Source organism: Anser anser (genome assembly GCF_964211835.1).
Source record: "Anser anser genome assembly, chromosome: 1".
Taxonomy (NCBI): Eukaryota; Metazoa; Chordata; class Aves; order Anseriformes; family Anatidae; genus Anser; species Anser anser.
The window spans coordinates 91,032,790-91,059,338 of NC_139720.1; the positions used below are offsets into that span (position 1 = coordinate 91,032,790).

The window sequence follows — 26,549 nt, forward strand, 5'->3', positions numbered from 1 at the left end:
TTTAAAGGGTCACATGAGATACCACTATAAAACACCCAAGTGACACAAGGTATTTAGATCAATTGAGTGACCATTCAGCAAGCAAGATTGTTCTAATTCCACTTAGGAGTATAATGGTTACAGCTGGGAAAGGCTAATCTGAGCATGACAATCATCCCTCTGCTAGAGAAAAATAACCTTCACAGTAGGAGACTACCACGTCGTCATTGTGCCTTACTCTGGTGAAGAAGCACTGAATACAAAGGCTATATATATAGGTGTATGAGTTCCTGGTGTACTCACCATCCTATCTACGGCATGTAGGCATACGTAAGAAGCAAGGTATTTAAAACCGAAACGTATCTCATACCTCTCTCGAGGATTCATCCATCTGGTCATTTAAATCTTTGATCTTCTGTTCAAGTTCTTCCAAGTTGTTTAGTATTACTATGCGCTCCTCCTCCATTCGAGTGAGCTCCTGCCCTCTTTGCTCATCACTTGTGCATTCTGGTATCTGCAGTTGCACATTACAAGAGGTTTATCAGAAAGATGAACACTGTGTTTCCTTCCCTCTTTCATATTGTAGTCATTTTAGACAAGTACTGTGTTGCTGGTTTTGAACCTGTTAGGTACTTCCTATCTACTATATTGCTACCTCTATATTTAGAAGGCGTAGAAGAGAAACAAACATGACACTTTACATCCAAGCTCTGGAAGTAAATACTATACTGAGCAGAAAATACTATTCATACTATATGAATTATTAATATCTAACCTTTGAGAACTCTTCACATGCTGTGCTATTTAGCTTGTAAAAATCTGATTTACCTCTTAAAAGAGATAGATGATGATACTTTTTATGGAGATGGCAGCTGTTCATATAATAAAAACCAGGATGTAAAATAGAACATTTCTGTTGCCAGCCATCAAGAAGGGCATTTTCTGTGAAACAAGGATAAAACTCAGTCCTGTGACCCTGCATAGCCATCAGGAGTCAGTACCCTTTAACATGGCTCTTCTCATTGCCATTAACTTACTAGATAACTGTGCCAAGAATTAAAAAACATTATTAAGAAAAATACCAGTGATCTCATTAGAGCAGCAGAGGCTAGATCAAAGAGTATTGAGTTTCCAAAGTATTCTTCATGTTCACCTGACCCCAAGGGCTCGCGATCAAATTACTTTTGTAAGGCTGCTCGCTCATTGTCTCCAGCCTGAATTAGAAGCGGGCTGCACACAGGGCTTTGCATTAACCACTGGACCACACAGCTTTGCTCTAAAGAGGCTCAGGCCAGCTACTGAATGGCTATTCTGAGAGCAGGCACAGCCAAATTATCGTGGACAAATCTGATCTCAACATTTTAAAACAATGAGCTGTGTACCATTAACACAGTTGCTCATTTACTGCTTTGCTCAGGACTTAGCAGGGCACCCTTTACAATGAACGAATGGCATTCCTTGATCAGCAGCAGTAATCCTAGCAGGAAAGCCTCTTTTTGTCCGGTATCCTGCTCGGATAATGCTGACATAACATCTTCAATTTCAACCTCCTAATAAGGATTTAAAATAGCCTCTGACTTGTAGGAAGAAAGAAACAAATGGGAAAGAAATGCAAGACCACAGGAACTTGTAAATGAAATGATTCACTACCTTTCGAACATGGAAAGACCTGGTAAGACCAAGTAAAACCTTAATGCTATGTTTCTGTTCAACATAATTTCAAATTTGGACGACAGATTTCCAAAGAGATACCCCTGTATAAGATGAAATGTTTTTCTATCACACTTCTATTGACTATAGCAATGTATAGAAGTTAAACAAGTGAAATATAATTCATGTTAGACACGTAAAAGGGGAGAGACAAAAAATATTTGTCATACTTAACATAGCATGACTATGTTAAACAGAAACCTGCTTTTATGGCTCCTGTTGGTCTTACTAAGCTCTTCACTCTAATTATTGGAAATACTTATCAAGCATATCAGCACACTGTCTCTCCCCAGAAATGGCTGCACTGCTCATCTGGCACAAGAGAGCCCGGGCACTGACCCAAAAGGGACGAGAGGCTGTTTCCCCACCCTGCACGCTGCTGCTGCTCTCCTGGCTGAAGGAGATTGCTAGGAATGCCATTAGCTCATTTTTTAAAGGACAACTCCCATTCATGAACGAAACAGCAAGATGAAGGAGAGGGGGAAGAAGCTGCATCATAGCAAGCCTAGGAGCTGTGTTCGTTCCTTCGTGTGCCAGGAGGCAAGCTGCCACTGCACGCCACATGAGAGGCAGCAGCTGATTTGACAAGCGGCTCGGGTCCAGCCCAGGTAGAGTCAACAGGACAGCAAACTCAGCTCAGGCAAATCCTCTTCACCTCCTCTGCAGCTGTTCTGGTTTCCCAATGAGAAAATACCTTCCTCTTAGAGGAAACAGGAGCCTCAGTCTAGGAGAGAATGGTAGCACTTACCTTATTTCCTCTGTCTCAGCACAGCTCTAAGCAGGACTCCTGAAACCTTGCTTATTTAAGTAGCCTTAAATTGTTCAGACAAGTCATTCTTCTTTAGAAACTGCTAAAGTCCCCCCGAATCCTACATCCCTCAGAAAAATACTTCCAGTACCGTCAGCTTTCACAGGAAATGAAACAATCAGTCACTGGGTGCTAAGCTATATGAGCTCTGAGATGAATTCTTCTACCTAAACCATCCCAACTGTGATGCCTGCTGTGAAAACCAGCTTCCAGAGGAGGAGGATTTCAAGCCATCTACCTGAGGCTGTACTATTTCTTCCTACCCAGCGTTACCTTTGGTGTGATACTTAGGTACGAAGATTCAGTGGAATCCTTCAGAAAGCCAGGAGCAGCTAAAGGAGGAGGCTTCATGTTTTCGTTGAAATGCTCGTCAGCTCTCAGCCCTCGGGAGGAAAGGAAAGCAGTGCTGCTGCGACTGTGGTTACTTGGTTCCGAGAAATCTGAATCACTTGCAGATGATTTCAAGTGGTTTCTAAACCTCGTTTCCAGATTCATCTGCGAGTCTTCAAACACTGAGTCCTCGTCTGATAGCTGAAGCTTTTCAAGTTCTTTGTTAATTTTTTGAACATCGGCTACTGTCGTAGTTGCAGCGGGGTCACTGTCAGATTTGGAGTATTCTGCACACAAATTGAGGATCGTCTCCAGCCGCTGTCGTTCCTAGTTTAAGGAAAGATAACAGCACTAAGCTTCACATGTGAGCTAAAGTAAAGATGAAGTTAAAAAAAAAAAATATGCTGCTTATTTTTAGAGTGATGGATTAAAGTCATCCAATTCCACTTACACCTTTAACATTCAGAGATAGTAAACAGATCTACACATATAAATTGCAGTTTAGGACAAAGAAACAACATGGAAAAAAAACTTAAAAAAAAAAGTGCATTTCACAGAAATGAATATCTACTTAAATTAAGACACCTGCTTCTCTTTCCGATGTAGAAAAATAATATTAATATTGTACATTCTGGTTGCTGTAATCATACCCAATTTCTGTGTATATGTGTCCAGCAAGCTTCACCTACTACTCTGTTTTGCACTTATGCTATATGCCTGTCATGCTGCAAAATATTGCAGATTTTCCACACATTCATTAATTCCTGACTTTTTTGGATTTTCTGTTATGTTAACATTGATTCCCCTTTTTGTGAGAGAATTAGTCCACCTTTTGAAACACACCATTTTAGGAGCATGAACAAAATCATGAGGCATCACATCCAAAATACAACTGATGTCCAATGCACAGAAATGGGGGGAATCTTTATTTACCAGTTCCCCCAAACTCCAAACAGATTCACATTAACATTTCAAACTTGACACTCTGCATAGCTGTGCCAGTGTGACCTGACATGCCTTCAAGTTGCTATAAACATAAATTCCTGGAAGACTTCTAGATCTCTACAATACTTTATAAAAAGTATCAGAAAGCTGCATTTGCTTTATTTTACTGTATGCATAGACTCACATAACTTCTATTTCAGATGAAAGTGTTTGACCTTTTCATTTTTAAGAGGTGCTGCTTTTATGCTATTTCACGTTTCTTTTGCTAAAGAAGTAAAGTAACGTAAACAAAAAAATTGCTTACCATAAGTCTATTGCAAATTCTGCCGGGGAAAAAACACCACCGTGAAAGTTTCATGCTTGGCATTAATCCCTGCACTACTGACCCCGTTTCTTATTTCTAGGAAACCCTTCTTTTACCCATATTCAGAAAGAAAGCCACAACACCGAAATCCTCAGCCTCCCTCCCCAAGAAGCACTGCAGATGTACACAGTGTCTGCGCCCTACGAGCAGGCTTCGCAAAGCAGCCACTTCTGGTGGTCCTAACGCTCCCCGCGCACAGCAAGTGATACAAGACGAGCAGAGCAGCGAGGGCACTGCGTTGCTTTTGCTCTCCCTGCGGCAAGCCACTGGAATTTCACGAGAACGTAACACCACTTCACAGGCACACGGCTTCTCGGAGAGGCACAAGAAGGTTAGGTGGCTGTACGCACCACGCGCTCCCCGGAATCACTTGCAGTTAGCCGCCGAGCTACGTCTCCGTCCTTCGGGAAGAGCCCGGGCCCACACGTCTCCAATCCCCACCCAACCCAGAGCTTCTGCCTTCGGGTGGGTCTCGTGCCCCTTCCCCTGCAGCCCCCGGCGGTGGCAACGGCAGAGCCGAGCTGCCCAAGGTGCGGAGCCCTGCAAGCTCAGACTTTCCACCGAGCGGGCCCAGCAGATTCCGCAGCCGGCCCTCAACCCCAAACGACCGACATAATTATAACCCCGCCGAGCCCTGCTCCCTCTCTGCGACTCCTGCCAGACCCTCAGCCTGCTCCCTCAGCCCGCCGAAGCCGTGGCCCTCCCTCGTGGTAAGCCTTTTGGCCACGAGACCCAATTCCTAAAGTGCTGTGCAAGCGCTGGCCAGCGATGGTGTGACAGCACCAGGCCTGGCCCCTCGCTACGATCCTGACGGTTATGGACGGGAAGCACAGCATTAGGATATGAAGTGCCGTCCCTCCCTGCCACAACAGGATACATCGCGTTACCCCAGGCCAGCCCCCCATCCCTCCAACAATGACAGCAAACGGCAGGTTTAGGTTTTCAGGCACAGCTGCTGCTCATCCCAGCCCGGGCACCAGGTAAGGAGCTCTGCCTGCAAACCTCTCCTTTTGGGAGCAGCCCCGCGGAGGGATCCTTCCTTCCCCAAGTCCCACGTGGTCAGCGAAACTCTAAAATTGCAGGAAAACCTCTGCCAGGCTTCAAAAAAGTCCTGCTGAACTTCCAGACACATGACCGAAATGCCGCTACCTCTCACTTCTATTTTGACATGTACCGAGAGGCTTACGGACAGGAAGCTGGGTGGCTATTTTATACACCCTATTCTCATCGGTTCGTCTCGGCCAGCTCGCTCCAGCTCCAGCACACCTGCATTTAACTGTTCCAGCACACATTTCCGAGTCAAGCGGCTAGCTAGGAAACCACCCCTGTAACGCAAGAGAAATGTGAGAGCGGGAGAACACGAAAAGTTTGGGTGATAATTTTTGTGATTTTAATTTCGACGCCAAACACGGTAGAGAAAGAAAAGGCATTCCAAGTGAAACAGCTTGGTTTAAAATTGGTTCTGCTGGGAGGAAGGGCTGTTGAATTAAGCCTTTTGAGTCCCCTTTTGGTATGTTTCCCCGTAAAACGCCCTTTCTAACAGACTAAAACATCTTTGTGTACTTTCGCTGGATCTTTTACCTGCTGTGAAAAGGGGCAGACAGGTCTTGTGCTCTTGCTACCTTAGCAGTTTCGCCACTATGGGCTTTGACAAAGCTACTTACCACATCTGAATGGCTGGAAATTTAGGTGCTGAAGGAGGATGGGACAAAGGGATAACAACCCTCCTCTGCTACTGCTTAACAATGACATTAAGACACATCCCTGGCACCCTGTGAAGAAAAATATTCTGAAATAGCGGAGATAAGTAACTCCCACTCTTTCAAAGACAACTACGCCAGCAGCTCCAGGATTTGTTCATCCACTGCATGTCACACGTTGTACGGATTTTACAAATGCGTGGAGGTCGGTCATATCTAGGTATCAAGGCAGGATGGGGTTAGTCAGCTGTGGCAAGCAGCAAGCTTTCCAGCTAAGTGCCATTAGCAACTGTATAACCCAAGATCTCATTAAAAATACATGTACAGCCTGTCCTTTGTGACTGGAGCTAACGAGGTTTGTGGCTACTCAGCGGCTCCCTTTGTCTGAAGAGGAGGCTGCTGCCCTTCCCAGCTCCCACTGCTCTTTAAAAGCCTCAGGGGCAGGCAAACACCTGGCTCCAACACAAAACGTCTGAGCAGCAGCAAGTCAAAAAGGACGGGGAAATAAGGCAGCAGGAGCAGAGCAGCAAAGTCCACAGACTTTCTTACTTACCACCATGTTCGGCACCCTGTGGGCAAGGGGCAGGAGGAAGGCTTCTCTTTCCTGCCTGGGTTTTTGAGGAAGTGTTGATTGCACACCTGTCTCAGATTTGGAGACAGAAGCTTGTTTCCAAGCCAGACTGCTACCCGGGGCTGAGAGCAGCTCTCCCGCTGTTGTGTCCCTTCCCTCTCTAACCTGTGCCACTTCCTCACTTCAGCCTCATTTATTCTACCATTAAGTCCTTGTTCTACTATATTTAGTCTTCTGGCTACGAGGCTATCAGCAGCAGCACCGAATTCGGAGAAAGCACCTGTGTTTCACATTCGTTTCTCCCGGCAGATGCCCAGGGAGCCTTCCCCAGCAGGGACCCACAAGGAGGAGAGCTGCAGAAGGAAAGCCGCGGCCCCGAGGAGCAACACGCCTGATCCTTGCCTCCCCGTTACAGGTACAAGAGAAATGGAGGGACAAAAGTCAAACAGCTCAGGGGCACAGACCAGAGCCAGCCTCTGGGCAGGAACTTTACGGAGGAGCTTTTGCAGAACCCAGTTCCCCAGTTACGCTGAGGACAGGAGCTGTAGAGCACTGCTCAACTTCTGTAATTAAAAGCAGGTCTACTGAAATTCATTTCTTCCCTTCTTCCTATATATAGCTCCTTTTAATAAAACACAGAGCTGCACAAATTAAGTACACTAAATCCACACTCTGGATTATTAAAGATTCCACAGAAAAGTTCTGGAATAATTAAAGTAAAAATTTACCGAGTTATCAGTGTTAATTATATCCTGCAGGGGATTTGTTTGTTTGTTTTATCCTATTATACAGCACTTGTTCATTTATTAAACTAAACTGTTGTTAAGTAGCTATTCTATAACACTGCAGAGACTGTCCAACACTAGCTGTAGGAAAAATTATCTCAACCCAGCCTTTATCTGCTTGGCTGGGGTTCCTCTAAGAGGCAAGTCAAGTCACTTACACTTTTAAATACAGCTTAGGTGCTTTACATTTAAAGGATCTATAAAAAGACAGTGCCAAAATAAATTTATTAAATATGTATATGAGATTTTTCCAAGCTATCTGGAGATTTATATGAGCTCTACTAACCATAGTTTTAAAGCAGTACCACCTTGAACGTTCCCAAATATTTCCATTTAATTTTCCCCTCACACGAGCACATCTTACTAAATTGCAATGAATGAATGCAAAGTGCTTTCCTGACTCGGGGTAATTCTGTATTACTTCCTACTTATTGAATAAACTTAATGAAATTCAGTGCTCTTCCGAATGTGCAGACTGGGGGATAAGCTCTCCTAATTCTATTATTGCTTGTTAGGTCATTGGTCACATAAGCCGAAATCCCTCCCAGCACGATTCCTGCATCCCATAAAACTCCATTTACGAGCATATGCTTTGGATCCACACCGGCAGCTGGGCTACGAAGGTATCCTGCACACGCTGAGCGGGTCGTTTCTGGGTAGCTACCTCCATCTAGGGGAAAGGCAGCGTACTGCCTGAAAGCCAGCAGCAGAAAACCAAGGCTGGTGCTATTCATACGGGAGGGCGTCAAACAAAACAGATGGCATTAATATCTCTCTGGCTCTGCTGGCCGTGCCAGTCCACCGCCGACCTCCTCACGGGCTGGGGAGAACAACCGCCTTTCAGTTCCAGCAGCTACAACAATTTGCCTTTTATCTCAGACAGGGGAAAAAAAAAGAATAAAGATTTCCTCTTTGAACAAGAAATAAAAAACACGAATTCAATAGCTGACTGAATCTCACTGCCTATTCTTAGATCCCAGTGTTAACTCTCTTCCTTGTTTACGAGGCTCGCGGGCCATCCTCAGCAATAGCTCGCTGTTGCATCTACTTGTGTAAAACTTGGATCAACATCCGCCCGGAGAGATGTGGCACCAGGCCAGCCTGGACACAGAGCCAGCAGGAGCAAAGGCGGCCCCAGTGTTCAGCTGGTTTCGGCAGAAGACACATGGAAAGGAAACTTGAGGGGGCAACAGCAAATGCTATGCAACGATGTACATGTCTTCTCTCTTTGGTGCATAGGGACACATTGCAACTCAGATGTTTTAATCACTCCAAAAAACCGCAAGGAGCATTTTCACTATTTGCACCAATTTTTACAATTCTATGTATATCTGTCTGGGTGATGACAGCAGATCACTTCGTTTTGTATGCAGACAGTAGCAGCAACTCAAAATGCAAACCTCCTGAGGGGCCTCTGTCACTTAAAAAGCAAACTAAGCACAAGTAAAACTCGCAGAATAATTTATATGGGGAAAAAAAGCAACAACAAAAGGAGTAAAAATAAAGGGAAGAGACAGAGGGCAGACACCAGGGCAAACTCTAACATGCACATGGGCTTTGCCAAAAAATTCAGAGGTGAACAGCAGCTGGCAAACACGAGGCCCAAGCCAGCCCTGTGCCAGCAGGGTGGCCGCAGGGGCAGCGCTGGTGCCAGCTGCGCTGCTCTCCGCTCGGCATCTGGCTTGCGGAGTGGCCTCATCCTTCCGAGGAGCCTCCAAGCAGTCCTACATTTTCCTTCTGCCTGCCTTGCTTCAAAGACACAGAGCATTAGAGTCTAATATTTATGCTTAAAAGGACTGGGCTTCCCCCGCCGTTCACCCACCAGACACTCAGTCTGGACTTTTACCCATCTCTGAGAATACAAGGCATGCAGTTTTTGCTATCCAAAGGCACTTATTTGGTGGTTGTGGGTTTTCATTTATCCCATACACACCCTGCTCGCCAAAACAGGCCTGAGCAGACCTGGATCTCCAACCTTCATCCATGCCACCTGCCATAAAATCAGACAAAGCTGTGTTTTGGAAACTCAGGCTGGATACATGAGGACCCTGTTTGGATACACTCATGCCTCCAACCACTTAAAAAGACAAAAATAAACCAAAACAGGACAGGGCCTAATGTACAACAGGCTGATGGGCAGTTTGCGGAGGAACATTAAGAGACTTGGCTTTCTTTTTTCTTTTCAACCAAATATATTCCTCCTCTTAGAGATCTGAAAACCTATTTGTGGGGTTACTCAGACCCTCAAAGCACTGGAAGGAGGCACTCTCCTGCTATGCAACCCTTCAACCAGGTACTCAAAAAGGGGGAAAAAACAGTACTGAGAAACACTGAACAGTACTGAGAAATATGTTGCCATTACATCCAGATTTAAAACGAGAACAATTTTTAGCATTACTGAATAGAGAAACAACCCCATATCTCCAGTGCCTCACCGCAAAAAATGCTGTTCTCTTTGAAATATAAATACACTCCCTGTGTTGTCTTTCACGACTGATCACCGCTCAAGTTTTACATTGCTGCTGTCTGGAAAGCCCTCTGATAACACGACAATGCCACTTGGCACACACAAAACATCACGACTGGCAACAGCGAGGAGATTTCAACATGGAGCAGGAAAGCAGCAGGGAGAGAGGAGGACATAACCCATGAGCACTTCTGCTGATAATTTCTCCTTGGGCGTGCAAAAGCGTAACCCTTTGGGGGGTCTGTAACCCCTGCCCCCTGCAGCAGGCCTCCTCACCCTCCGTCCTGGGGGCACAGCCTGTCTTCGCAAGAGCCCAAACCTATCAAAGATGGAGTGAAAGCACACATCCAAAGTTAAGGGCGAAGACCCGATAATACACGTTGGCCCTGTAATGACATAGGTCAGTGCCTAAGTGGACAATAAAATCAGTACAGCATGAATGCATGTTAGTAGGACCAAGGCGGTCACTGCAAAACCTTTCAAGAACTCCCTCTGACTATTCTGAAGATTTTTTTTTCTTTTACCTAACAGTTGTTTCAATAACACGTTGAAGTTGTGCCTTACTATCAAGAGTAATTCAGGGCTGAGGCTTTATGCGGTTTTATGTTGACTAGTTTTGCAGCTACTGCACAAAGACAGAAGCTCTGTCCCCTTCTGCTACTTCTCCAAGGGAGAAACAAAAATGCCTGTATTTTAATGCAAATTCTCAGGAGGTAAAACCACAACCAAGCGGAGAGAACTCCGATGATATCCATCAAACCGACCCCAACGCCTACCTGACTCCAAAGCACAGCAGACAGGACTCCGAGCAGCTTGCAGCGGAGACAAATTCATTTTACCCACTCACCATCAAACACTGTCATCAACTGAAACAGAAGTGTTGGAACCCTGCAGTGCAAATTGTGGGGTTTCTGCACGCAGACGTTTTAGCAAAGCCCACAGGATGAAGGAACACAATTCGTGTGGGTTACAACGTATTTTTTAGGATGGTTGAACAGCACTGTCCATCTGAGCTGTTACAGCAGCATGCCACTTAATCATTAGCTTCATGGACTGCAGTAATAAACACTGCATCTGACGTCAGTGAAATTTGAATTTCAAAAGACAACAGCTTATGTTTTGCTATACCCTCCCGATGGCTAGATCTGGAAAAGACATTTTGCAAACACCAGCTGCCATGAGAAGCTCAAAGGAAAAGAAAAAATTACCAGGCGTTCCATCTCCTGCTCCCGAAGCCGCTCCTCCCTCTGCCTCCTGTGGTAGTCCATGAGGTCTTCTCTCCCCGAAATGGAGCTGATGCTGTTCTTCCGCTCTCTCACAGAAGTCTGCAGCGAGTTGGGCGTCTGTCTGTAACTTTCCAAATCAGTGTCATCAAATTCCATGGAACTGGTGGAGAGGTTTCTTCTGACAGAGAACGATCTGTCAAAATCCACAGGGGAGAACGAACTACTGGGACTTGTTCCTGAGAGTCCAAGTCTATCAAAATCATCTGGAATAAATGAGGAAGAAGATGCTAAAAGCATTTTTTTAGCGATTCGAGGGCTTGCAGGAACACTAAGAGTCGAACTAACATAGGGATTATTCCCAGAAACAGAACTTGCATGTGGTGAAACCCCTGAGCTGCATGAAGAAAAATTCAGGTAATTGTCAGCATCTAAAGCATTCTGAGGTAGATCCTTTTCTCCAAGTTTTTTCCTTTTAGTGTTACCCAGAGAGTTTCTTGGGGGCAAACTTAATGGCACCAGCTGGCTTTCTGTTGATTTATGAAGCCTGGGTAGGGAACGGCTGTACATTCCCATATGACTTAGAGATCCACCAGAGTATTTCCTAGGTCGTGAACCCAGAGTCTCCATCATCACATCCTTGTGTTTAACTGGCTTTGCATGAAGCGCTAGGCTGTCTTCAATATTCATCCTCCTGCCTTGCTTTGGGCTTGAAGGCATGCTGGCTGCCCCTGAATTGCTAACAGGGGAAAGCATCAGCTCGCTCCCTGAGCTGCCATTCCACATTGTGAGAAGAGAGCCCGAGATCTTCTTCGTGTCCAGCATTCCCGGGAAGTAGACATTGTCATATGATTTGTTTTTCTGGCTATACTTGGAGTAGTAAAACTTATCCATGTGCCCAAGAGATTTTTCATTTTCTCTGTTGGCATGAATATCAAAGTCTGTCCTTCCTAAACTGTACCCACTGAGGGATGGAGATGTGCCCGATACAGAGCTCAAATGCTTTACAGAGAAGCTTTTATCTGGAAGATACGGGCTTTCGCAAGGGAACAGCTTGCCTCCCTGAATTTTGGTAACAGAGTGTGTGTTTTTAACACTGGTGGAAGGATTGGGTTTAACTGCCACAGGTTGTGAAAGGGTTAAATAAGAACCAGCATAGTCCCCGTTTGTTTTAAATTTGAGACTTGATGAATATTTCTTCGTGTTGAGGTTTTCCATAATATCCTGGAGACCATTTTCAAGGGAATTCGCCACAGAACCCTTTCCCAAACTAGTATTTTGTAATTCCATCTGGTTTTGTGTGTGGCTATACTCTGCCATAATCTTACTGGAATCTGTAGGGAAGAGAAAACAAGAAGAAAAAGTCCTTAGCAAACAAGTTAGTAGCTTCTTGCATACACATGCCTGCATACTGTCTTCAAAAGAACACATTCAAATCATTAGCACGCTTGTTATAAATGTGTCTCAGATCATTAGACGAAGTGGGGTATAAGCAATCTTCCAATCTCTGGTTTTGCTAAAATTGTAGAGTGACAGGAAAAAAAAAAAGGGTTGACAGACATCACCAAATTCACATTACAAACCAGCAACACAGTTAGGAAGAGACTTGACTTTTTGTTGTCCAATCCACTGCTGGACTCTGTGGCTTGCAGTCTTTATAAGCCTGAGCCTCCTAAGATGTCCATGTGGTAAGAAAGCATTACTGTCGTGTGTTATATTTATTTATTTATTACAGCCAAGGAATTAAGGTAGAGAGAGAAGATACAAAGCCAACAGCAGAGAAAAGAATTGAATGCAACTCTTTCAGGGCTCAGGATACAGGTACTGTTCTGGGTCACCTTTTCTTTTAACCCATGCAACTAATTCATTTGAGCCCCAAAATACTAGCAAGTTCACTAACAGTTTGTTACCATTCTGCTTACTCTGTGGATTGTCATGCAGAGCTTCATGGAAAAGTACAAAACTGAGGCCCGTTTCTCAAGGTGTTTCAGCTCAGTGCTTAACGTTCTTAAAATAGAAAGTCATGTAACTACATCTGCAAAGAGCATTTTAGTTAAAAGATAGCCCCAAGGAAGTATAACGCTAGACTCTACGACTTCATTCAAAACAACAGCAGCAATCACATGGCCATTAAAAACACTAACAGGGGTTTCAGTTTCCAGGTCCCTATCATAAGTTCAGAATGGTAACTTATATTCTGAGGAAGGACAGAGACCCTTTGTTGTGCTGGACGTTACTGTTCACTGACATGCCAAGCTCCAGCCTACAGCTCTGAGTCCCACTTTGCAGAAAGCGGAGGAAAGAATTCAGCTCCTGACAGCATCAGTCACTGCAGGAGACAAACACACCCCGAGCAGGCTTTCCCTTGATGTAGAAACGGCACCATAAACATTTCCAGCAGCTCTCTGGATTTGCTAGACTGTGCTTTGAACTAATAAGGCAACCACTCTTCAGTGTCGGTTCCTGCAGTGCCACTGAGCGCTGCCTCTGGGAACACGGGTCAAACCTGGGATTGACTCTTGGCTCAGTCGCTTTCCACTTGTGATTTCAAGCCACCTCATGAGAAACCTAATCCCAGTTTGCCACTCTGCACGAAAACCTAACATCCTAGCATGCAAAGTGCTTTTAAAATCCTCTGAGGTGACACTTCAATCCTCTTCTGAGTACCACTTCAAACAATTATATGAACCCAGACACACAATCTGGATTCACGCCCCACACTGCAGCTGCAGAGCAGAACTGAGATGATCCAGTTTCACTGGGGTTCAAACATCTGGTGGGAGGTGGCAATGCATACTTTGAGTGGGTCCCTGTTTCTTGGCCCTTCATTGCTGCCAAGGCAAAAAAGAAAAAACAGATTACTGTCCAGGGCATCATTCAATATCCATCTGTTCCAAAAGCTTCTGGAAACGAGCTCTCACTCCACATAAACTATGGTGAGTCTAAATGCCTAACAAAATGTTCTCCTCAATCGGTAGGGAACAAACCCATAAGTTTAAGAACAAAGGTAACCATCGTTAATAGCATAAGTGAATATGCAAAAGATAAAATGAGTTGGCATTATGGAACAAAAAAAAAGTCTTCTTGAGCATATCTGGCTAAGAATGTGTCAATTACAAGCTCTACTAGTGGCAGAAAACATCATCTTCCAGCTTCAGACCCAAGTCTCAGGTTTACCACTAAGCAGAATTTAGTACTTTTTTATGCTGTCCGTCATTTAATTTGCTGTAATTTTAACGCATTCATTATTGACGATCCAACTAAGTTGCCTTTGAACCAGTAAGTTCACAGGACTCCCTATCAGACCATCACTGCTGGGAGTCACTTTCTTATAATGTGACATTTTTACTTGACATTTTTAACTACTTTCACAAGTTTTGATGATCAGCAATGATGAAGTTCAGATGCAAAAAAGGAGGAATGTGACCCATGTTCAACAAAACTCTGTCGAGACAAATTCATCAGAAAAAGATCAAGCTCTCATCATGTTAGTGGTGTTTTAAGGAAAAACAAGATGTAAGAGCTATTTGAGAGCACAGACACAGCGCATGATGTATGCGCCTTGACTCTTATATTAAAAATGTACTGTCCAAAACATTAGTTCAACACAGCTGAAGTTCAACTGGTTTTGCATAAATTCCACTGACTCCTATATAAATAGCTTAGCAGACACATTAATGGGACATTAATAATTGTTTATTACTCCCTTGTAACACCAGTAGGGCACATTTAATCCTGCGAAGACTAACTGCTTTTGCCAAAAAACAAGTTAGCTCATGGAAACTTTCAGGCCTGTTCACCACAGCAATGAAGGATTCATTGTACTTTAAATCCAAATAAGTACAGTAAAAAAGGTCACAATACCTTCATGTAGTCACTTGGATTCAACTTTTCTTGACGATACCTCACGCCAGTTCCTCTGAGCTCTCAGTTCCAACACCACAGTGCCCGCAATCATAAGGTTAAACCCCAACTGGACTAGAGCACATGTTTAACTGAACCTTAACTTCTTCCCACAAGCCAGATCTTGTTTGGTTTGTTTATTTTTAGGGCAATGCTTGCGATGAGGCTTTATGAATAAGCCCTGATTCGTTACATATACTGGCTGATGCTGCCTTCACATGCAGTCACAGCAACTGGGGCAGAGAGTTCCAGCATGTTGCACGTACAGGATCCATCCTGCCCCAAGGTCAGCCTGAGCTTTCACTTGGTAACCTTCAGCGCACAGTGCAAGGCTCCTCTGCTTAGCAAAGTATTTACTGCCTGGAGCTACACAGGAGGAAATTCTTCTCTTTTTTTTTTTTTTTCTCTTTTCTTTTTTTTCCTCATTCCTTTCCGTTTCTGTGCTTCCCAAGTTCTTTAGCTGGGGGTCACTGATATCTAGTCTAGCCAGACATTAAACTGATGGTGAAGGGTTGGCTGTCTGCAGTGTGTCTGTCCAGCTGTGGCCCTGTTTTGGCTGGTGAAATGAGTTAGATACAGAAGAAGAACAGAGCACTGATTTATCTACAGAATTAAAGGACCAAAATCAGTAATAAATCCTGAAAGATTTAAATTTACAAACAAACAAATGTAAATTTACAAACAAACTCAAATTGTACTAATTGATTACCTGATCCAACATTCTGAAAGGAGGAGATGTTACTTCTGTTTGGCATCATATTTGTCTTCTACACGATGGTTAAATCAAAGCTAATTTAAGCGAACCAGATAAATTTTGACCTGCAAATAAAGTAACAAAAGAATAAAAATATTGCTTTAAGAAATGCACTCTGAGAACACGTTTCAAGTGCACTGTACAGACCAAAATTGACTTTTCTTAAGGTAAAATTTCCAGACACAACTGAAAAAGAAACATGTTAAAAGACATTTGGAAAGTGCAACTCATGTTTAATGTGGAGGCTGTGGAAAAAAAAACCCGACTGGAGTTGTTTTATCAGTTTAAAAGTCCATATAATTTGATTTGATAATCTGCTGTTATCTATGATTCTGACTCCGTGCAGGCAGTTACTAGTCACAGCTCCTGAGTTCTGTTTGCATTCCTGTGGTTTCCTTAAGAAATCGTTAAGAAGGTTGGACTTTTCGGCAGAAGATTTTATTTTTGAAAGCCCTGTAGCCCAAATTCAGCCCACACAATGCCAGCATCCTGCAATCACGATGAAACCTATGTAAAAACAGGTATGCAATTCAAAACGCAGAAAATATTTTGGCGTGATGTGATTTCTGAGGCTCCAAGGGAGACAGGCTAGGAATGCAGAGATCCTTTAGAGTTTAATTTAAAAATAAACAAATAAATTGATACGGCTACAAGAGAGACTTGGCTTTATTAAAATGCCAAAATTGTATCCCAGCCACTGAAGACTAAAATTAAACCTAAAACCAAATAGAAGATCTCTAGTGGGTTGCTCTAAAAAAGATGTATTTTAAACATGCACATCTGTTTTAAAAGGTTGACAAAAATGCTTTAAAAAAAATTGCTTCAAGTGACAAAATTAATGGTGACCATCTGTAGGTCCTCTGTGCTTTAATTCTAGATGAGCAAATAGAAACATGAAGAATGGAGACAGATGCCTCGAGCTGCCTACAGCTGAGCCACCTATTTAACCTCAGTGGTCACAGCCTCGACACTCCGGGTCTCCACTGCACGCAATCTCCTTGCCAGGCCTTTTCACATCATCCTCCCAGGAGGACAGCCCTAAAACAAGAGCTGACTGCTAACTCCCTATGGAGAGAGGCTTCCTTGCAGTGCCCTATGGCTTTTCTCTCACCCTGCTGCTTCCTTCCCCTGCCGTGCCAGCCAGGCCCGTTCCCTCCTGTCTCTTACTCCTCAAAGCACGTCTACGCTGATCTCACTTTATAACACTTTTTCTCTCTACAGAGGTCACTCCTCACTCCTGAGGAGAGGTTTCTGCTCCATGGGGCATCTCTCCTCACGGCGAGAGGTAGGCCTCGCCCTGACAGTGCTCTCCAAATTTTGGTTCCCTGAAAGCAGCACCGCTGTCCTCTCAAGCCTTTGGGCCTGCTTCCCAGCCAGGACCAGCCTGCCTCTCATCTGCCAACAAAACATCAAGCAACAGGACAGAAATGCCATTAAAATGGCTGCCAGGGTACCATCTTGGCATAGTGTTTGCGTGCAAGGCACTACTAAAGATAACAAGCGCCCAGCCCTGTGCTCCCCAAAAGAAGAGATGAACACCCAGCTTCTCGGGACACGGTTAACTTTGCACAGAAAACTAGTGGCATGTAGTGTTTCACAATATTCTGTAGTTGTGCTTTCTGTTACATCATTGACCAAAAAATTAAAATGTGGACAACCTGGAATGACAAGACAGAAGAAAGGGTCGCTTCAAAAGGAAGAATGAGAAGTAATTACATTTTCTGCATTTCTAACATTGCTGTTTTTTGATTAGGATGATTGGTAAGATCACTAAAATATAAAAAAAAAAACCCTTCCCTTCTATCTTGTACAATGATGGCTACCACTTAATCAACATGACTAATATTAAAGAGCGAAGAGCTGAGAGGGAAGGATTTCTATGTATTTCAAGATTCAATCTTCAGTTCAGTTTGGTGAATACCTGATTTTGCTAATAGCCAGAAGGAATAATGTCTTTTTTAAGGTTAAATATTTATACGGTTCCAGCTCAAGTTTGAGAACTCATTACATGTCTCTCTCCTTAGAGAATGAGAGATCAGAGAGGTCATTACCTAACCGTAATTGGATTTTTGGGGAGAAAAACTACCTAAAATTTTCTACTATGAAGATAAGCTGCAGACAATTAATGAATTAGGGAGTTAAACAAGTGAACAGCTCAAACCCAACAGTTTATCTGCTCACATGCAATCGTATTTTTTCAGGTCAGGACTATGCATGGCCTCATGCAGAAACCAGCGAGGCTGGGTCTCGTTACAGAGCACATGCTGCACTCAGCCTTGTCTGGAATGAAGCAAAGTGACTTCATCTGGGATTTATAAAGTCATCTGAAGTGAATGTATACAGCATTACCAATCATGTTTCATCTGTGCGGTGCCCAGGCCAAATTAAGTTTTGTTTTACTAACGACCAGAAGAAACGGTGATTCATGACTCAAACAGGCTGTGAGTCAAACAAAGGATCCAGTTTTAAGATATTATAACGCAGGGTTGCTTTATTCCAAAACACCCATCCACTCAGCTGAGTGGGACAGAGCTGCACCTCTACAAAACACAGGTACAGCTCTGCCCCGTTTTTGTTCCAGAGATTTAGGTTGGAAATAGGAGATGTTTCTTCTCAGAAAGAGCAGTCAGGCACTGGGACGGGTTGCCCAGGGAGGTGGTGGAGTCACCGTCCCTGGGGCTGTTCAAGGGAAGGTTGGACGTGGTGCTTAGGGACATGGTTTAGTGGGTGACATTGGTGGCAGGGGGATGGTTGGACCAGATGATCTTGGCTGTCTCTTCCAACCCTAATGATTCTATGATTTTCTCACCAGGTGGGCTCTCTCCCCTTCCATCGCTTCAAGTGACTGACACCTCCCTTTGGGAGAGGCTGCCATGGTATGCCTGTTGCTCTTGTATTACCAACCAAGACCCTTGAAACGCCTCAGAAATAGATATTGAATTCCTCTGACCAAAAACAAACAGTAATTTTTAAACAAAGTTCTTAAAAATGACCATCTGCCCTTTAAGGCTTCTCTGCACTTCATTGTTTCTTCATTTTTGGTTTCTCAAGCAACATTACAAGCAGTTCCCGGCAGCTCCTGTCCCCTCTCATGTGTCTGACATTTCTCTTCAGAAATTCCTACAGCAGTGTACAGCCACCCATGGAAAATAGATGAAATTCCATTGTGTTCTGGAGACAGGAAAACCTAGACTTTTCCAACCCAAACAAAATTTGGCAAATGAGAGAGGGCTGATGGCTTCAGTGCCTGGAGGCGCAAGTTTCCCACGGTATAGGACACCTGTAACCAAAAATGGGCTGCTCCATTGCCAAGATTTCCTTTTTCCCCAATAATCTTAGGACAGTGAACTTGCTCCTGAGTAAAGCAAGGCTATTTCTTTTTTTCCCAGACCTTGTTTGTTGATGAAAGAGTCCTGATAGGCTCGCACAGATAGGAAAGTAAACCTCACAAGGCTCTGTAGTCTACCTCCAAAAAATACTGAAGTGTAAATCAGCCTTTCCCCAAGCCCTGAAAGCCTACTGCCAAACCAAAGAAATACATTCACACAAGACACCTGCATAGTTTGATCAAGATGCTATACCCATGGCCTAGGGAATGGGCACATCCTTAAGAGAGACCCCAGACATCTGTGCCAAAAACCCGGGAACTCAGCAAAGCTGTTATCAAAGAGTCCACTTAAACATCCTCTCCATTTCCTCCTCCTCCCCCACAATACAAGATACCAGACCTTAAGCTACAGCTAATTTCCTGCCACCACAGCCCTGAAAAGCTTTTGGTTCCTCACTTTTCATGGTACATGTCCTGCAGTACACCGGTCTCCGTGGTGCAAGCGACCACAAGGTCTGACTACAGGCACAGGGAGGGAGCTTTAGTTCCCAAAGCTCACGCTTCGGCACGTTCACCAGCGCTGAAAGTCAAATATCTGTGAATCAGATTTGACAAAGTCCCTTCCTTGTAAGCCTGCAGGTTTCCGATGTGGAAAAAGGAGTGGCAGAGGAAGTCACTCTTACAACTTATCTCTTCCTCTGAGAAATTATCGTGCTGGATATTGGAGAAGGAGCAGAAAAAGGACAATGCAGCAACAACAGAAAACACCCTGCACAGCTTTATTCCCATAGTAAAGTATTTTTTGGAATAACTACCCCAAAAATTGCACCTAAATACAAGATTTGTACTTTTTCTGTCCTACTGCAGAAGCACGATTCTCTCCTACTTCATAAGGACAAATGTTGTAAATGTCAAATCAATTGCTCTTTCCAGTAGACTGAAACCACATATTACTTTAATCAGGTCATGAAAACTGACAATTTTAAATACCCATCAAGAAGGAAAACATTCATTACCATGTAAATACTGGTTTGGTGATTACAAGTAGAGATTTTAAAACATTTACATAGGAGATGGACTGCTAAGCATGTCCAAACGAAAATTTCAGTGCAAATGGTGAAGCTTTACAGCTTCTGCGCCGTAACAGCTCCTCTTACCTGAAATTGAAACTATTGAAGTACACATTTCAGTCAATCTCATCTCAGACCTAGGCAGCTGGTAGGACAAGATATTAAACCACTTACTCAAATGGCATTATTTTAGCAGACATCCTTACCTCCTCCTTATTTCGCAGTCACACAAACCACTTTTCATCTGGACTACTTCACTGAGCTAAGCTGAGGTTAGGATTGCTTTTCTAAAAGGCGAGTTCATTGTTTTCTGCCAAACAAAATCCACCAAGAGGTAGAAATGCTTTAGAAGAGATTTCTGTTAAAACAATGAACTCCTTTCTTTGTGCTGAAAAACAGGGCTGGCAGAGGACAAGCCAGCCTCAGGCCGCCGTCTTCTTTTCTCTCTTGGTACCTCTCTGGTAGCTACTCCGTCATCCAGCCCACACCAGTTACCATCTCACACCAGCAGCAAGGAGCTCCCAGAAATTATTCTAACACTTTTTCATTAACTCCTTTCTTATTAAAAAAATGAGCATGCTCACGATTTGCAAACCAACATGTGAAAATTCACACAGACGTGACAAAGAGAAAGCTCTGTTGGTGGCCTGTGACTGCTTTTATCTATCTAATTGTGCAGACTAACAACAAACAAAGCAAACAACAGTTTGTGTATTGGCAAAAGTGCATAAATATGCTCAGTTTTCATTTCTGAATCCCAGGAAATGCAGACTTTCTTGATCTAAAGTTGAGTGAAAAAACAATTATGAATTCCAGCTTGTGCACCGTACAGGAGCAGAAAGACCTTAAAGAAGAGTTCCTTCTTTCCCATCCCACCTGACACAATAAACTTGCCTTTAGGATGCCCCTAGCCCATTCAACAAGAGCTTTGCCATACACAACTGGTAAGTAAGTCCCAGAAAATCTAAGAAGCTAGAAAAACTACTCAGAACAGATCATAAGATGATTATTAATTATTATTTTGGGGGGGGGGGGGGGAGGTTAAGGGGGAAGGAAGAAATGCGAAGGAGATTCTTGGACATCCTTACCATTTCCCCCTATCCGCCTATTACATTTTCCCACTCTCCCAGGCAACCTTTGCCCATGATCTGCTTCCCTCTGTGCTGACTTCTTTCACTGCCACTTTGTGCCTGTCAGTTCCTTTGTTAATCAGCTGCCTTCAGTGCCCTCTCACTCTGACAGTTTCTGTCTCTCTTATTTCGTCCGTCCATTTCTCCTCAATTTGTCTCCTTCCTTAGACATTTGCCCCATAGCTCCAAATGTCCCCCCTAGCTCTTTAGCACGTCTTCTCCTTCCAACTCTCAGGGCAGCGTGTTATCCGTAGGGACTACAAGCAGAGAAGCCTCCAAACTAAATGCTCCACATCACAAGTCCTTGGCAAACCAGATCACGGCAGCGGCAGCCTAAGTGGCTCCAAATCAGCAGGACAGTGCCCAGTGTGGCTCTTGTGCTACCAAACCACGGGCCAGCTTGCCTACACAAGTGCACCACAGCATTTATCAGCGAGCCCCAGGATTTTGTTCCCTTGAGCGAGAAATACAAGGTGCTAGACAAGCAGGCAGAGCATTTAATATAACCAAGGCAGTTAAAGAAAATAGTTCGTTGACAATCCCATCCTGCATGCATGAGACTTGGAAAAATAACAGGCCTGGTCACATTTACAGATTTCACTCCTGTACAGAGGTCTGCGGAGGACCTTCTACACGGGAAAACTTCCAGACTCCCTCGGATGTGCCCCAGTGGTCCCAAACAAAACCTGCGTGGCCAGCATCTGCTCCGGGCGCCCTGAACAGGGCATCCTCTCACCGCTGTTCAGTTAGTGCCAGGGGAAGCACCGTGTGCTACACTGGCAGTTGCTACACATCACAATTAGCTGTTTGCTTTAATAAATGAAGACGGAGAGAACACGCCACAAGCACGGTGAACGCAGCATTAACTCCTTCATAAGCAATCAGCACCCACCCCCCCCCCACTTTCATTATTACAACTTTTCCTGGGATCTTCAAGTGGTAAAGACAGACCAGACCTTCCCGTCCAAAATCCTTCTGTCCTTTGCATTCAACTCCAACCCCACAGGGGATCTGCAATCTCCATCTGACCCTTCCCCTGCTTCGTGCCTAAAAAAACACTCCACATCTTTCCTTTATTCCTTCCCAGTAATGCCCAACTGGTATCTCTGCATACTTTCACGAAACCAGTCACTAACGGTATCTGATAAGCACAGATAAAAACTGATTTGGAAAAAATGACTGCCCTTTCCGTCCTGGTTACTGTCGGAGATTTCCATTCCCTCAGTGCGAACGTGGGCACACAAAAGGGTTCATTTAGCATTCGACAGAAGGGAAGGGGAAGAAATTCCCGGTGCGGAAAAGAAACCACTTAAGGCAACCATAAAAAGGTATTAGCGGCTCTGCAAAGGGTAAGGTGTTGCCGTTTGAATACTCCGAAAGTTAATACCTCCTCTGTCACTCTCCTAGCTCGGCCTCTCCCTCCCTTTGCCAGCACAGGTAAGCACTCCTACACGTTCTTCCGATAACTTCTTTTCCTCCCGCATCGCTTCCTCTTGCCGTGGGAGAGCAAGGCTGTCCTGTCCTCCTGCTTGCCATCCCGCTCGGCTCCACCACGCCTTTCCCCCGCTAACGCCTCACCTCTGGGGACCCACCGGGATTTAGGGAAGGAAACAAGCCGAGGAGCTCGGCAGAGAGGAGACCCGGCAAAAGCGGGAGAGAGGGACCGTGCACCCCGAAGATGAAGGGTTCACCCCAAAAACAAGGGGCGCTCCCGGGTGCCCGGGGATGCCGAGGGGCGTCCGGGCAGGCGTGGTGCCGCTGACACGGGGACCAGAGGAGCACTCGGTGCCGCGGGACCATCCCTTAGGGCTTTGTGCGAGCACCGCCCGTCTGCCCACGGGGAGGAAAAATAAAACCCCGGGCAGCTCCCAGGCGTGGGGAGAAGCCGAGGGACCGCGGGCAGGGCCGGGCACGGCGGCTGCCGCTGCTGCCAACAAAGCGGCACGGACAAAGACCCCGTCCTCCTCCTCCCTCCCTCCCTCCCTCCCCTCCGCCAGGTACCTCACCCCCAGGGGCAAAGGGAAACGGGATCAAACGGAGCCACCCTCCCCCGGTGCCCCGCAGCCGCTTTGTTCGCCGCCGGAGGACAGCGGGACAAAGCGCCGAGCCCCCCGCACCCCACAACGGCCGCGGCGCTCCCCTCCCTCCGAGGGCAGCCCGGCAAGGGGGGGCAAAACCCTCTCCCCATCCCCGTCCCGCACTCACCGCCGCTGCCCCCCAGCATCCCCGCCGCTGCGAGCCCCGGCCCGGCCCCGCCGCCGCCTCCCGGAGCCGCCCCCCCTGCGCCGGAGCCAGCGCCGCCCCCCGGCGGGGCTCGGCCGCGGGGCACCCCCGCGGGAGGAATGGTTCGCTCCCCGCAGGCTGGGGGCGCGGGAGCGGGGCGGGCCGAGAGGACCCTGGATGGGGGGGAAAGGCGGCGGGGGAGAGAAAGGGGGAAACAGCGAGGGGGGACATAGGGCGAGGGACGGACGGGGGGACGGACGGACGGGCAGACAGCGGGGCAGGACCCTGCTGCTTGGTCCGCTTGGTCCCCTCGCCCCGCTCCACGCCCGTCCCGCTGGGAGAGGCAGCGTGGTGCGAGGGGCAGCGGCCGGCCCCGCGAGCCATAGCTGTGAATCGTGAGGCAATTTCCTGCCCCGCAGATTAGCTGAGTAAACAGGGCGGCTGCTGGCAGGGCGAGGGCCCGCTTTTCTTCGCCTGGGGCTGGGGCTGCGCTCACCTGTGAGGCGAGGCGGCTCCCTGAGCCCCAGCAGCGGAGTCAGGCTGCCCCCCAGGGCTGCTCAGCGCAGCCTGCCCTCGTGCAGCCAGCCCCTACCTGAAAAAATAAACACAATACACCAAAAAAGAACACAACACACCAAAAACACGTGTGCATGAATATACATACAGCCCCCAAAACAGGCCCATCAAGGCCCCAGCGAAGGACATAGGCTGGTGGTGGCCGTCACCATGGGTGCTTGGCCCCGCTGACTGTCCCTGAGCAGGGAGACATGGCTGGGGAACACAGCCAGGCCCAGCAGGCTGAGCCCAGGGCCACTGCCAGGAGCCGGTGGCCTTACAGACCCAGCAGGGTGTGTTTGCCAAAGCGACGTGCCTGGCCTGCGCTGTGTTTGTCACACAGGCTGGGGACACCGGCCCAGGTGGCTGCAGAGGTGCTGGAGGCTGCTAAGTGACAGAAGCTGCGAGGCCGACCGCTAGGTTGCGGCTGTCAGCAGGGCAAACAAAAAGACAAAGAGGCCCTGGAGAGGGGTCCCATCCTTCAGGAGACCAGTGGGAGTCAAGTATACAACCAAGCATTGCTCCCTGAGCACACGTAGCACCCTCAGCTTCGTGAGGAAAGCCCCAGCAATGGGAGATGTGAGCCTGTCTGCTGGACAGTGCAGGGGCAGCAAGCTGGAGCACCCCAGATAACCATTTTGTTCAGTGTGGTGTGGCCTTGTCACCCTGCCTTTATCCCTTCTTCCCAGCAAGCAAGAGGGGACTGCAGCATGCACCTACTGTACAGGGGGCCTGGGCAGCTAGCATAGCTCATACAGCACCCCATAGACCTGAAACACCCCAGAAACCACTAACTGTTCGTGTTCAGGGGCAGTTTGGATCTAGTTCGTGCCTCACATTTTCCAGGGGATATTTTACTTGGCTAAAACCATTAGTTTACCACAGTATATACTTCATAATCACTCCTTAAAATCTGGAATGTATGTAGTAACACCCACAGGCCCAGAGGACATGAAAGAAGAAATGGCCTTGGCTGTCCTGGTATCTACTGTAGTTTACATACAAAACGACAAGCTTTTGAGCTGAGTTATTCTGATAGGCCAGAACCTGGCTGAGCTCTTCTGGGATGTCCGAGAGCTTCATTTATTGCTAGTGTTAAAGTTGGCTCATGTGCTTTGCTCACCAAACAAGAGGTCCATACACTTAAACAAATAAAGCCATGTACACGTAAGGAATGCAAAGTTTAGGATGTGCTCACAGCTGGAAGAAGTGAGAATGACTTTTAACCCTGCCTGCAGTCAGAGCCAAAAGCAGCCTGCCTCCCCTTCATCTCACGGGATCTTTCTTTTGTTATTATGAGTGGGAAAACTGTAAGTAAAAGTCTGCAAAAATCTCTCCCTAGGGAAAATGAAGCTTAACGGTATGGAAAGGAGTAACTTGGCACTTGCAGACAAACCATTCCTCTGAAAAAATTTAGAAATGCCAGTTGAATTGTTCCTGTGCTTAGCTCCTATCCATTAGGTGAGGTGTCAGCAAAGCTGGATGAGGCCAAGCATGCATTTCCCCTCATATTTCTATGGGAAAACATTACCTGAGTCAGTCATCTGTTTCTTGGCATCAAAAGAGAGAAAGAGAAGGAATAAAGCTTATTTCCAAAGTAAGAAGAGGAACTAAAAAAACAGCCATAGGTGTGGCCATAAGTTAGAATGTCTAACAAGCAAGACTTTGTCAACTTCTAAAAAAATATTCATTTGGACCTTTTATGTTTAGGAAATAGTTAAAAATGATCAAACAAGTAAAACTCCAGAAAGTAAAGATCTGAATATTGTCTGCTGTCCTTGGAACAAAGGCAACAACAGACCTTTTAAGGAAAGTCAGGAAGAAAAAACGATATGGAAACTTGCATGTGAACTGGGAGTCTCAGACTGGTTCAACGGTCCACCTAGCTAGCTTGAACCATCCTTGTGGCAGTTGCGCTGCTACAACACCTGTATTGCATATCATAGAGGCATTCAAAATTCCTCCACACCCCTGAGTATGCAAGCATGCCCAATAAAGGTTTAGTAGTTTCCATGGTAATTCATATAAGTAAAAAATCAAATGTTGGAAAGCTTGCACAAAGTATATTTTAATCAGGAGTGTTGAAAACGGTAATAAAAATACCTCACTGGCATGCTTCTTTAACAGGGAAGGATAAATCTATTCAGCTGGGTCAGAACTGAAGTCACCTGTGAGCAGGCATCCACAATCACCATCTCTCCATTACCTGGTCCCTCAGCATCACCTATTTTATCTGCATCAGGTGTGGCCATGACTGCATTTCTGTCAAATGAGCCAGAGCCCACAGCTGGGAGTTGGTTCAGGCTTTATGTTACCTGCAGGAGGAGACAATACCCAGCCTGACGAAGTCAGTCGAGATAAAGCTGTCCATTGATGACTTTTGGCATAATTACACTTTTTTTTTCTCCCCTTTGGTGGCAAAACTGGTCTGGTTTCTTCCCTTTCCTGCCTTAAGTATTCATTTAGGTTCCCAATCTATAGTCTGTGGCCTTCTTGGTTGGGCTGATGCAACTACTGGCGAAAACGCGATCAAGAAAATGATCCAGGTGACAACTTCCTTCCCTGCCCCTCCTTCTCAAAACGATCCAGCACTTAGTTGCACTAGAGTGCCTAAAAAGCGGAGGAACCACAGCCCAACACAAATCTGAGCTGCTCTGCTGGAGACCAAGCCTACATTTCTTGAACCCACATGACCAATACACCA

General features: G+C 45.8%; 1 protein-coding gene across 7 annotated transcripts in view; it reads right to left on the bottom strand.

Moving 5' to 3' along the window:
- Window positions 1–26,549, bottom strand: part of PHLDB2 (pleckstrin homology like domain family B member 2) — an 81,218-nt gene that overhangs the window by 41,547 nt on the left and 13,122 nt on the right. For 2 of the 7 annotated variants that reach the window (XM_083843313.1, XM_083843307.1), the window contains exons 1-5: window positions 23,273–24,044; window positions 15,495–15,604; window positions 10,868–12,216; window positions 2,771–3,154; window positions 350–493 (exon numbers count right to left, since the gene is read on the bottom strand). In XM_083843313.1, the coding sequence (XP_083699439.1) occupies window positions 350–493; window positions 2,771–3,154; window positions 10,868–12,216; window positions 15,495–15,543 (1,926 nt within the window). In that variant the 5' untranslated portion in view covers window positions 15,544–15,604; window positions 23,273–24,044. Of the gene's footprint in view, window positions 1–349; window positions 494–2,770; window positions 3,155–10,867; window positions 12,217–15,494; window positions 15,605–22,454; window positions 23,023–23,272; window positions 24,047–26,549 lie in introns of those variants that run through there. The other 5 variants (XM_083843311.1, XM_083843308.1, XM_083843310.1 and 2 more) reach the window with 4 other exon arrangements.